A 12,878-nucleotide genomic window follows, 5' to 3' on the forward strand; every position below is an offset into this window, starting at 1 on the left:
TGCCCTGCTAGGCAGACCCTGATTATGCTATTGGCTTTAGAGTTCTTAGAATAGTTGTTTTAATATTCTTTATAGCCTCTACTGTGAAAGTTTCTGTGTATTATCTCAAATCATTTAAAATGCTCATTTTCTTAATAATTTGGCTCAAAATGCTTCCAAGGCCCTACATTATCAGGTAAATATTGATGAAAAGATTGAGACTAAATTAAATTCTTTGGAAGCTACTGTCCAAAGAATTGGAAATATTGAAAATGAATGTTCTACTCCCAAATTTAATCAAAGGCTTTGTTGCCATGCTGGCTATAAGTATGTCTGCATTATTGCAGCCAAATATAATGTTTCCAAATGGAGTTGGGAAAAGGTAAAAAATCATTTAATGGGCATTTGGCACAGCAATAATAACAGTTTGGGTTTTTTGGAGTTACATCATCACATTCAGGATATTCAGAATAGCATGATTGATCCCCTGGATCCTGCATTTTTAGCTGAACAAATACTTCATGACTTAAATGGTTTTAATTCTGGAAATATGTTGAAACATTCCATGTGGTATATTTTTGGAATGATATGTTTGCTACTAATTCTCTTTTGTGTCATAATAATAGGTTGCTGTAACTTCAGAGAGGAGATCTGGGAACTTCAAGTTACTGCATTTAAAAAATAAAGAAGGGGGAGATGTTGAAAGCAGTTAATAAATCAATGCTTTGAATTATGCAAAACCTGGACAATGAGGCATTGCTTCTGGGAATCTTGTGGTGTGAAAGTGTCTGGGGGAATGTCCATTTGCAAAAATCATGGCTCCTGTTAATGGGAAGATTCTATGCTTGTCAAGGAATTTGCTAGTTTAAAAAGCCTTGGTTTCAAATCCCAGCTGCCCAGAGGTAAAAGAGATGGGCATAACCTGCTAAGCCTCAACCATATTGTTTTTCTCAAACTTCATCCTTATTGCCTCAAGAATTTTTTCGTAGTGAAGCCCTTTGGTGTTCCTATCTATAAAAATAAAATGCATATTCTAATTTTTTTTTGTTAGAGCCATTGTCCACCAGAGTTGGATCATCCCCCACTTTTCACTAATAATTGAGTCTTGTCTTATTTCTATAATTTTTAAGGAATTTTCTTAATCTAGCTCACTAATTGTGTTGGTTAACTGTTCACCCACTATCCTGGCTGCAGCAGATGACAAGTGTTCTATAATTTTCATTGTAGATCACTTTTATATCCTTAGTTAGATTAATTCCCAGGTATTCTCTTTTTTGAGGTTATTGTGAATGGGATGATTTCTCTGATTTCTTCCTCTGCTGAGTCACTGTTGGAGTATATTAAAGCTATTGATTTATGGACATTAACTTTATACACTTTGCTAAACTCATTTATAAGCTCTAGAAGTCTTCTGTTGGAGTTTTTGAGTCTTCTAAATATAGCATCATATTGTTCTCAAACAGAGATAGTTTGACTTCTTCTTTCCCTATTTGTATCCCTTTGATTCCCTTTTCTTGCTTAATCACTCTGGCTGGTGTTTCAAGGACTACATTGGATTGGAGTGCAAGAGTGAACAGCCTTGTCTCTTTCCTGATTTTAGAGGAAATGCCTCTAAAATAGTCTTTCTCCATTTAGTATGATGTTGGCTTTGAGTTTTTCAGAAATGATCTTTACAATGTTAAGGTAAATTCCTTCAATCCCTACCTTCTCCAGAATTTTTAACATGGGAATTAGATTTTCTAAAAGTCCTTTTCTGCATCTGTTGAGATAATTGTGTGATTTTTTTCCTTAATTCTGTTTAAGTGATCTTGTTGATTTGTTTCTCACACTTTCTTCTGGTTAGTTTGGCTAAAGTTTTGTCAATCTTATTCATTTTTTTCAAAGAATCAACGCTTTGTTGCTCTGATCCTATATATTGTTTTCCTATTCTCAATTTAATTGATTTCAGCTCTGATCTTATTTACTCCTTAGCTTCTACTGGTTTTGGCATTAGGTTGCTCTTTTTTAAGGTCTTGAGGTATAACACAAGTTTATTTATTTGAAATTTCTCTATTTTTTATGTAGGTACTTAGTGCTATAAATTTTCCTCTTAGAACCATTTCATACTCTCCCTCAGGTTTTGATGTTGTGTCTGTTCTCATTCCTTCCTAAGAATTTCTTGATTTTTATTCTCATTTCTTCTTTGATCCATTCTTCCTTTGAGAGAGTATTTTTCAATCTGCATGTGTTTATGTGGTGGTTTCTGTTATTTTTCTTGCTGTTGATTTCTAACTTCATCTCATTATGATCTTCAAACAATTATTTTAGTGCTCCATTAAATTGCCTTTTCTGTTTTCATAGATATACTTCTTTTTTATTTATTTTTAGTGGTTGCTTTCTGACTAAAATCAGTAATTTTAATTTATCAGATAGATAAATATCTATCCATTTATGTTTTATGCCTCATGTTTGACTCCTCATACTTCCTACTTTATCCCTTCCTCTTAACTTCATATTCTACAGCATACTTTATCATGTAAAACTTTTTCAAACACATAGTTTGTCTTATCTGCAACCTCTTTTCTTTTTGTGCTTATTTTAATCTTTTCTCTCTCTCACATGCTTTGATCTCTAAATTAAGTTTTAGTATTTGTTATTGTTTTTGAGATAGTTTATAAAAAGAAATAAAAGGTAATATTTTATATCAATCTGCTTTGTATAATTCTCAGCATTATTTTTCCCTTTAAGCTTCTTTTCTTTAATATGTCTTTCAACCTGTATGGCATTCTTTTGTGTTTATTTTATTGAAGTTTTACTATGAATTCTCTTATTTCATTTCTCTTCAGGTGCTTTGAAAAATTTTCTCTTATCTTGGCTTAAAGTAGTTTAACCACAAGTTGCTTAGTTGTCACTCTTTTAACAATTATGTTATTTGTGGGTTTTTAAAAAATTTCTTAGAAATCCATAAAGTGGTTTACATAAAATTTGAACATTAAGTTTTTGGACATTATTTCTTTCAAAATGTTTTGTCTTATTATGTGGCTCTACCTAATCACATGCATAATAAAGTGTTATATTATCTTAAATGTCCTTGGGAATTTATTCATTTTTGAAGTTCTTTTATCTCCCTGCTCATCATATTGGGTAATTTCTATTGCTTTATATGCATATTCACTAATTATTACTTTGCTATAGTCAATTTGCTGATGAGCTCATCTGATATCTTTTTCATTTTTATATTTATTATAATTTTATTTTCTACAATTTTTTACTTTTTCCTGTATGTAGTTTCAGTTGATATTTCCTATTTATTCACTTCCTCAAACCATTTGTTTTCATTAGTTAAGTATTTTTATAAGAGCTTCTTTAAAGTCTCCATCTGCTAAGGTCAACAATGGTGTCATCTCAGGTTCAGGTTCTGTTGATGGTTTTCTTTTTCTTCACTATAGATGCCTATATCTTTGTATGTCATATTTTTTCTTATTTTGAAAATTGAATCCTGCCAGTTATAATCTGTTGCATATTATGAATTTTATAATATTCCTCAGATGGCCTAGATTCTTTTTTTAGCAGAAGTTTCAAATTTTGACATGTGGTTGTGTAGGTTTGATTTTATTCTGTTGTTGATATTGATTTGTAGAAAGCCCAGGTGTTTTGTGAGCTTGGAAGGACCCAGCACACAAACCCTGTCTCTGATATGCATCTTGTAGGGATGAGCTTTAGGCTTTGTTGGGGTGCATCTAGGGGAGTTGTTACTCTAAGTCATGGTCCTTCCTCTGTACATCTTTTGAATGTCACAATAGGATTCTAGGTGTTTTAAGTAGGCAAGACAGAAACACAGCCTCAACAGGGCTTTTCTGTAGCTCTGCTCAACCTCTAGTGCTTCCGCTTGCTTTCAACGCCCTAGATGTTGCCCTCTTGTATGCCTTGAGTGGTTTAACTTTGCACTTACAGCTCATCTTTCAGCTTTACGCTTGAGGAGCCCCTCACATGGGTCTCTGAGGCCATTCCTCTTCAATGAACCACCACATACAATCCAGTAGCTTCAGCTTACCTGATCTACAATCTCTATAATATTCATCTGCCCATTGTATATTTTCTGAAATCAGAAGCTTCCTATCTTTGACTAATATTAACATTCTGTACAATGAGAGTTTATGTCTGGTAGTACTATTTGTTCCATTGTGGCTGAAAGGAGAACCAATTGATTCTTGGTTAAAATGCCAATGATTAAGAACACTGATTTTGAATTCAAACAGAAATGGGTGGTAGTTTCTTCATGTCCTTGGGTGTTTTTGTTTATTTTTTAGTCTTTCAAAGCCTGTTCCCTTATTTATAGATTAGGAATAAGGCCTCCATAATAGGGTTATTATAAGAAACAACAGTGTGTAGTACGTGCTCTGTAAATATTAGCTGCTGCTACTGCTACTACTACTACTACTACTATTACTACTACTAGTTCATGTTCCTTAGTAAAATTATCTGCAAAAGTTTTGATTTTACCTTATTCTACATTAGAACGAAGGTTTGTGGGGTTCAGATATCTATTAATCTGACCCATGTTTATGACCTTAATTAGTTTAGAAAATATATGTCTGTTTTAGAAAGCATTTCTGAAAGAGCGTAAAGAATTATCTAGGGGAACATAGAGTGCTCAATAATATGAAAAGAAATGAATTTCCACCTGGTGAATTTCAACATGAAGCACTAGCTAAAAGCTACACAATATTATTGAAAATGGAAGAGATGGAAGCTTTCAAGCCTTTTTAGTGGTTGTTAGTTTTTAATTATCTGTGCAAGAGGAGAGATTTGGTAAAAGAATGGTCAGATAGTGACAACATAATTTATTAGCAATTTTAGAGTGTGTTGTTCATCTTTGGAGAAGATTTACCATCTTAATAATGTTTGGTTTGTATTAACATTGAGTGCTGCCCCCCACCAGAACAACTGTTAATTATTAGTGTGGGGAATATGCATTGCCAAGAAATATATGAGTGCTAGGAAAAGTCAATCAGAGATTTATAATTTAAATTATTCACATGTGGATAATTGTGAGAATAGACTACGTTGAGAAAATTCTACCTTATTAAACATGTGACTCCTTAATTATTTGAGTCCCTGGGTAATGGCAAATAAAATAACTGGAGCAGAATTATCTTATTTGTAACTATCAAAAGTAAGAAATGGCATTGATCGAAGGTCCACTGTGGGATACAGAATAGAAATGTTAACTCACACAAGCATTCCCAGATATATATATAAATCACTGTTCTCCAGACAAGGAACCTGAGAACCAGAGTTTAAAACTCTTTCAGGGTCAGGCAGGTGGAAAGTGATGAGGTATAGTTATGAACTTAGGTCTATTTGACTACACAGTCCCTGTGTTTTCTATTCTATTTGTATTTTTGAGTCAAATTTCACTTACCATAGAAATGTTCTTCTTCTGGCCTTTTCCCAATAATGCTATCTCGGAGTTGACGTAGTTTTTCCTGAATGAGAACACAGGACATAGAATATAGAACCAGGACACAGAAGACAATGGTTAAAATTTTTTTCATGGATCAAAATGTAACATTGGCTACCATTATCAACACCATCACAACTCATTGGTATTAATGTGCTACTTAGGATGTCCCAATCACCATTTTTGGTACTTTTCATGTAGTTTCTTACTTAATTCTCAGCCCTTTATGGATTGGATGTAAAATATTCTCATTCCATTTCACAGACATAAAGACTAAGGTACAGAGATGTTAAGTAACTGTCCCAAATCAGACAGTAATAAGTGGTAGAGTCAGGTTTGTAACCATATCCTAATGCCTTCAGGATTTGTTTTCCCACCTTAACACACGTGGGGTCTACCACATTGGCTGCTTGGTGTCCATTATGGTTTGGATATGAGGTATTCCCCTTAAGGTCCTATGTTAATACGGGGATTTTCAGAGGTGAAATGATGGGAGTGTGAGAATTGTAACTTAGTCCATCCAAATTTAAATGGATGGACTCTTGGTGCCTGTAGGCAAGTGGAGCATTTCTGGAGGAGGTGATTCACTGGTGGCATAGCCTGGAATGCTGCATTTCATGTGGCCTGTTCTTTCTCTCTGCTTCCTGGCTGCAATAAGGGGAGCAGAGCTTCTCCACCAGACCCTTCCACCATGTGCTGCCTCATCTTGAGCCCAGAGCAATGGAGTCAGCCATCTATGGACTAGATATCTGAATCTATGAGCCCCAAATCAACTTTTCTCCTCTAACTTGTACTTGTCAGATATTTTGGTTGTAGCATGTGAAGCTGACCAACACAGTGTCCCAAAGCAGAAGAGCTACACAGTGATGGTTTACAATTGCCTGAGCCCATCTTGTCTCTGTAGGGTATTATTATTTCCTTGTGTTTTAGTTCTTAGAATTAGGTACTCAGGAGAAAATGATGTCTACCTAGATTCTCCTTCTTAGCACATTTGTGATCCTTTTTTGTTTTGTTGATATTCTATATTGAACATCTATTTTTTCACCAGAAAGAAAAAAAACAACAACCAGCGTTCATAAACCTATTTTTAGAAGACAACCTGAGATAGAACATTTTCCTTATGTGTTTCCCTAGAGTCGTAGAAACTATTTCCATTGCTTTACAGATCTTCGCCTCTGAGTGGAACCACACTCTTTAGGCCATGATGTGATGAGGAGTGAGAAGAGCAAAAGGCAAGGCATTCACTTTCTCCACTATCTCCTCTCCATTGCCATGGATCTTTATTATTCTGAAAACTCTTCTACCATTAATTCCATTTGTGTCATTTTCAATAAAAAATATAATTTCACAGTTACTGCTGATTAACTCATCCCCAGGAAAAAAAGACTACTTTTGCATCTGTAAGAGAATATTTAAAACTATGTGGAAAGGAATTTGTGTGTGTGAGAGTGTGTGTTGGGCAACAGGGAGAATATTCTTTTTAATTTTTTTTTTTTTTTGCTGTTTGGACCTTTGTTGAGGCCCCTCTATTGAGTACTAATTTCTCTAATAGTACTCAAACAGAGTCACTAAGTGTTGGGCTCTTATGAAAAGTAGTCTTAGTGTCTGGTGGCCTACATTTATAGATTAAACAAAAACCCTACATTTTTTTCATAGGTGCTTATTTATTATCTCATTATCCTTCTATGTCAAATTAGCCAGATCAGTTCCCATGTAGAGAGTATGGTTTACCTTAAATTCTCTCAAAAATAAGACTGGATATAAACATGCAGACAAAATACAAACAACAGGGAGTTTAATAAAACAACTAGTGAAATCATTTCCAAGAAATGAGATTACTCTAAACTGAAATCTTTATTAAAATGTTGAGGAAGATAAAGTATGCTTGACTTACTTCAGCAAAACCTGCAAAATGTAGCACTGCTAGGAAAATGTTTAGTAGGTTTGTATTAATGCAGATTTTGCCTTATTTCAGGACAAGGGGATATGATGGTGATGAGATTGGAAAGGGTGGAGAAGCAATGTTGTAACTCTGATCATGAGCAAAACCAGTTCCAGAATGTTGCGATGGGTGTTGTTTAGCATTTGCTTGGCAAAATAACTCTCTTTACTTAGCATTGCAAAATCTGGACAAGGTCCAGCAATCATTCCACCACCAGAACCGCCCTTAGAGATAGGTGGTTTCTGACAAGGTGCCATTTCAGATATATTTGGAAAGTCCCTTTGTCTATACTGTCTCTTGCCTCTATGCCATATTGTTTGAAATTTCATCACTGTGACTCATTTTTTTTTTATTGTTTAAAAAGTGTTCTCCTAAGCATTACCTTTAAAATAAAAATCATCTCCTGGTGAATGTAGCATATGAAACTATTATTATTTGTATTTTGGCCTAAATTCGCTTATTAAGCATGTTTAATCAAATAGCTACCTTAGAAGTGGCTTCTGAGGCAATAAGTTTTCCTGTGATGAGAAGAAAAAAATATGATAATATTTTTTTAGTGCCAAGGACTGTGTGAGAGAATGTGGTCCTGACACCCTTCACTGAGAGTTATAGTGATATATCTGGTTTTCATTCTTATCTCAATGACTCCTCCTCCAATCCTCTCTTAGTATATAAATTATATTTGCATAAGACATGGTTATCTCAGCTTAATATTTTTGGAAGTTTTCTATAAATTCTGCGTGATATATACATGTTTTTACCCACTCCTTGCAAAGACTAAGGAGAAAGAAAATAAAACATATTACATTTAGGGCAATTCCTTGATGTGACTTCTGTCATTTTCTTGCTTCTGTTAAGCCTGGTTTATATTCACTCTTTGGAATGAAGAGCACGTTTGTGTAAAGAGGCTTCACCTTAATTTCAACAATTAGATTCCAAAAAACATTCGCTGTAGTACAGATGGTTATTATAAGCTCATTTGCCATTCAGTTTGATACATTGGGTTCCAGGACTGAGTTTGAATAAATGAACTAGTAAATATGAAATTTGGATATTATTTTCAAATTTTTAATTGGTTGTTTGAAGCATAATTCAATGGCTAGTTAAAAACAAAAGAAGAGTTACCTGTATTTCTTGTGAAGACTAAACATTTACAAAGAGTTTAGGAGCTCCATAAGTGAGAGGATATTTCAGAAAAGATTGGGGTCAGTATTACCTGCTGAATTATTTCCAAGCCACTCTTTTCCATCTGCCAGTGCTTAAATTTCTCCAGAGCTTCATCCACAGATATTTTCCCTTTCTTGACTTTCTCCTGCAGGAGAATGAGCTCTTCCTGCCCAGAGGCCAGATAGCCGCTCGCAGTAGAAAAGGCTGGACTCTCCATCCGAGCTTTGTCTACAAAATGAGGGGAGGGTGTTTTAAAGGGCAGTCAACATATGGAAAATTGGGACAAAATACACTTTTAAAGGACACTCTTAAAATAAGCCATTGGTGTTTCTCATTCTTAACTGTGTACAAGTAGTTACCAAATAAACCAGTACAAACCAGTGCATTTTTTCCTAAGGATGGTGGGGCTTAGCTGGCATCTAGTGTTACAGGAAAAATAATGCATTTCAGCACTGAAAAATATAAAGGCACAGGAGAGAGAGAAAAGCTGAAACAAAAGTTCTGTGTTATTTGTAGGACATGTCATTTTCTTGTTCTACCCAAATTGAACCATGAAGACCCAGAAAACCTAAACAGATAAAAAAATGAGCAATGATGTTGAATCAATAATAAAAATTCTCCCAACAAAGCAAAGACCTGAATTAGATTGGCTCCCTGCTGAAGTCTACCAAACTTTTAAGGAAGAATTAATATCAATTATTCTTAAATCATTCCAAAAATTTTGAAATATAATGAATTTTTCCAAACTCATTCTTCAAGGTCATCATTATCCTTATTCTGAAACCAACAAGGACACAACAACAACAACAACAAACCTATATACCAATATCCCTGATCAACATAGATATAAAAATTCTTAACAAAATGCTAGCATTTCAGACCTGATTCTTAATGTTTTAATATTATGTCCCCCCCCCCCAAAAAAAAAGCTTATGTGTGAGACAATGCAAGAAACTTTAGAAGTGAAATGATGGAGTTATGATACCTTAACCTTATCAGTGCATTAATCCACTGATAGGGATTAACTATAGGCAGGTAAGGTGTGGCTGGAAAAGGTGGGTCATTAGAGGCATGCCTTTGGGATTTACATTCTGTCTCCAGCAAGAATACTTTCTCTCTCTGCTTCCTACTGCCATGTCCCTACCTGTTTCCTCTCCTACACTCTTCCACCATGATGTTCTGCCTCACCTCACACCCCAAGGAATGGAACCAGCTATCTATGTACTGAGACCTCTGAAACTATGAGCCCTCAAATAAACTTTTGTTCCCTTAAAATTGTTCTTGTTGGGTCTTTTAGTCACAACAGCAAAAAATCTGACTAAAACCCCAACAGTATATCAAAAGGATCATTCAGCATAATCAAATGGGATTTATCCTAGGGATAAATGTGCCATCAACAAAATGCAGGACAAAATCATATAATTTAAACAGATATAAAAAGAGCATCTGGAAAAATTCAACACCGTTTTATGGTAAAAACTGAATAGTTTAGGCATTGAAGGATTGTACCTAAACATAATAAATACTATGTACAATCAACTTATAACCAACATCATACTGAACAGGGAAAAGCTGAATGCATTTCCTCCAATATCTGAAATAAGACAGGAATGTTCAAGGCCACTGCTCTTATTCAACATTGTACCAGAAGTCTTTGACAGAGAAAGTAGGCAAGAAAAACAAATAAAAAGGTATACAGATAGGAAAGAAGGAACAAAGGAAGTCAAATTATCCTCATTTTCAGATGAGATGATTGTATGTATTGAAAAACCTAACAGCTGCACTGAAAACTATTGGAACTGATAAATTCAGCAAAACTGTATGATACTAATCAGCATACAAAAATCAGTAGCTTTTTCATACACAAATAATGAGATTACTAAGAAAGAAATCATGAAAGCAAAATCATAATAGTTATAAAAAGTAAAATACCTAGAAATCAATTTAACCAGGGAAGTTAAATACCTCTACAATGTAAATTACCAAATTCTAATAAAAAATTTAAAGAGGACACACAAAAAAGGGAAAGACTTCCCATGCTACCGGATCAGAGAATGAATATCGTAAAATGTTCAGTCGACCCAGAACAATCCACAGATTCAATGCAATCCCCATTAGAATATCAAAGGCATTCTTCATAAGACTAGAAAACACAGTACTAAAGTTCATATGAAGCACAAAGGATATCAAAGAACCAAGGCCATCTTGACCAAAAAGAACTAAGTTGGTCAGTACCACATTAGCTGACTTCGATGTATACTGAAAGTTATACAAATCAAAACACACAAAGACCAGCGTAACAGAGTAGAGTCAGAAGTAACCTTATATATTTAAAGTCAACTGATTCTTCACAAAGGTGCTAAAAGTGCACACAGGAGAAGGATGGCCTCTACAATGAATGATTCTGGGAAAACTGGATATTCACATGTAGAAGACTGAGACTTGCTCCCTCTCATCCTATAAAAAGGAAACTCAAAATGGATTAAATACCCGAATGAAAGACATGAGACTATGAAATTAGCAGAAGAAAACACAGAGGAAATGCTTTAAGATATTGGTATAGGTAGCAAGGTTTTTGGATAAAATAACAAAAGAAAAACTAACAAGTGGTATTATATCAAACTAAGAAATTTCTATACATCAACAGAACGAAGAAACAATCTACAGTTGGGAAAATTCTTTGCAAAGCATTCATCAAAGAACTAATATGCAGAATATATAAATAATTTAAAAAACCCAATAACAAAAACCAAATAATCCAATTAAAATGGCCACACAATATGAATGGGCACTTTCTCAAAAGAGGAAACACAATGGCAAACAAATGCATGAAAAAATGCCCAACTTCATTACCTTTCAGGAAAATAGCAAGTCAAAACCACAATGAGATAACAGCTCATCCCAGTTAGACTATTGTATAAAAGTTAAAAATAAAAATGCTGGCAAGGATGTGGAGCAGAGGGAACTCATATATACTGTTGGAGTGAATGTCAATGATCACATCCATTATGGTGGTTCTTAAATAATTAAAATAGAACTACCATATCATATAGCTATCCCACTTCTGAGTATACATACAAAGGAAATTATATCAGCACACCAAAGCCTGTTTATGGCTGCACTTTTCACAATAGCTAAGATATGGAATTAGCCTTGATGCACATTAATAATAGGTGAATGGAAAAGAAATGCTGTGTATACTCTCTCTCTCTCTCATACACACACACACACACACGCACACCCTCACACACACACAGAGTATGGAATATTATTCGGGTATTGAAAATGAATTATCTATCAGTTGCAGCAAAATGACTCGAACTGGAGGTTATTATGTTAAGTGAAATAAGCCAGACACAGAAGGTCAATTTCCACATATTCTCTTTCTTATGTGAAATGTTTAAAAAAGTTGACTGGAATATATGATATGGATTATTAGAGGCTGAGGAGGGTGGTGGAAAGTGGGAGAGTGGGAGGTTGGATAATGGATACTAAAACGCAGACAGAAGTAAAAAACTCTAGTGTTCTATAGAACCATGGAGGAACTATAGTCCACAATGAAACTATTATGTATTTTATGAACAAGTAAATGAGAAGAGCCTGAAGGTCCCAAACAAAACAGTGATAAGGAGATGGAAACTTTAATAATAATCTGGATTTTATTAGTGCATATTATATCTAATATCGAAAGTCACCCTGTAACCCATAAATTTGTTCAGTAAAAAAATCATATTGAAAAATAAAAGAAATTATGTGCATACACTTAGTCTAGGCCTGCCACATAGTAAGCTAAATAAATATTAATATTATTAATACTATTTGCTGAATAAATAATATCTTTGACTTTGCAAAAAGGAACCTCAACCAAAATCTAACTGTCATGAGAAACTGAGGATCATCTGAAATTTTATTCCTGAAAGATTTAAAATAAATCATTGGTCATTTTATAGTGAAATCCTTCCTTTTCAAAAGAGTTTATTTTGGAGCCTGCTGTGTTTTACCTGCTCAGTATGGTAAGAATATCAGATGGCCCAGTGTCACATGTGTGGCTGGAACACCAGAGCCTGGTAGGTTCCAGGGTCACAGATTGGCAGACAGTGGACAAAGTCCAGCATTTGTTTCATCAGTCCACAGTGGTATTTAAAGACAGAAGACGGTCTATGTTGCTTTTAGGGATGTTACGTGTTCTTTGTCTGGGCTATCTCAATTGTCACTGGAAAAACACACTGTGCTACCTGCCCAGCTGCAGAACTCACTTGAGTTTGTACCTTTTCATTTACAAATCCATGAAGTCCAACTGCTTGCTGTGGTATCCCAGGGGAGGCAGGGCAATGAAGCAGCAGCACA

The 12,878-nt window shown here is 34.7% G+C and overlaps 1 protein-coding gene across 4 annotated transcripts in view; it reads right to left on the minus strand.

Annotated features, from left to right (window-relative positions):
• The window catches only part of Bank1 (B cell scaffold protein with ankyrin repeats 1), a 290,834-nt gene that overhangs the window by 13,698 nt on the left and 264,258 nt on the right, over positions 1-12,878 (minus strand). For all 4 annotated transcript variants that reach the window (XM_071614504.1, XM_071614502.1, XM_071614505.1 and 1 more), the window contains 2 exons: positions 8,581-8,759; positions 5,384-5,447 (listed from right to left, as the gene is read on the minus strand). In XM_071614504.1, coding sequence (XP_071470605.1) covers positions 5,384-5,447; positions 8,581-8,759 — 243 coding nt within the window. The remainder of the gene's footprint in view (positions 1-5,383; positions 5,448-8,580; positions 8,760-12,878) is intronic.

Source organism: Marmota flaviventris, chromosome 7, assembly GCF_047511675.1.
Source record: "Marmota flaviventris isolate mMarFla1 chromosome 7, mMarFla1.hap1, whole genome shotgun sequence".
Taxonomy (NCBI): Eukaryota; Metazoa; Chordata; class Mammalia; order Rodentia; family Sciuridae; genus Marmota; species Marmota flaviventris.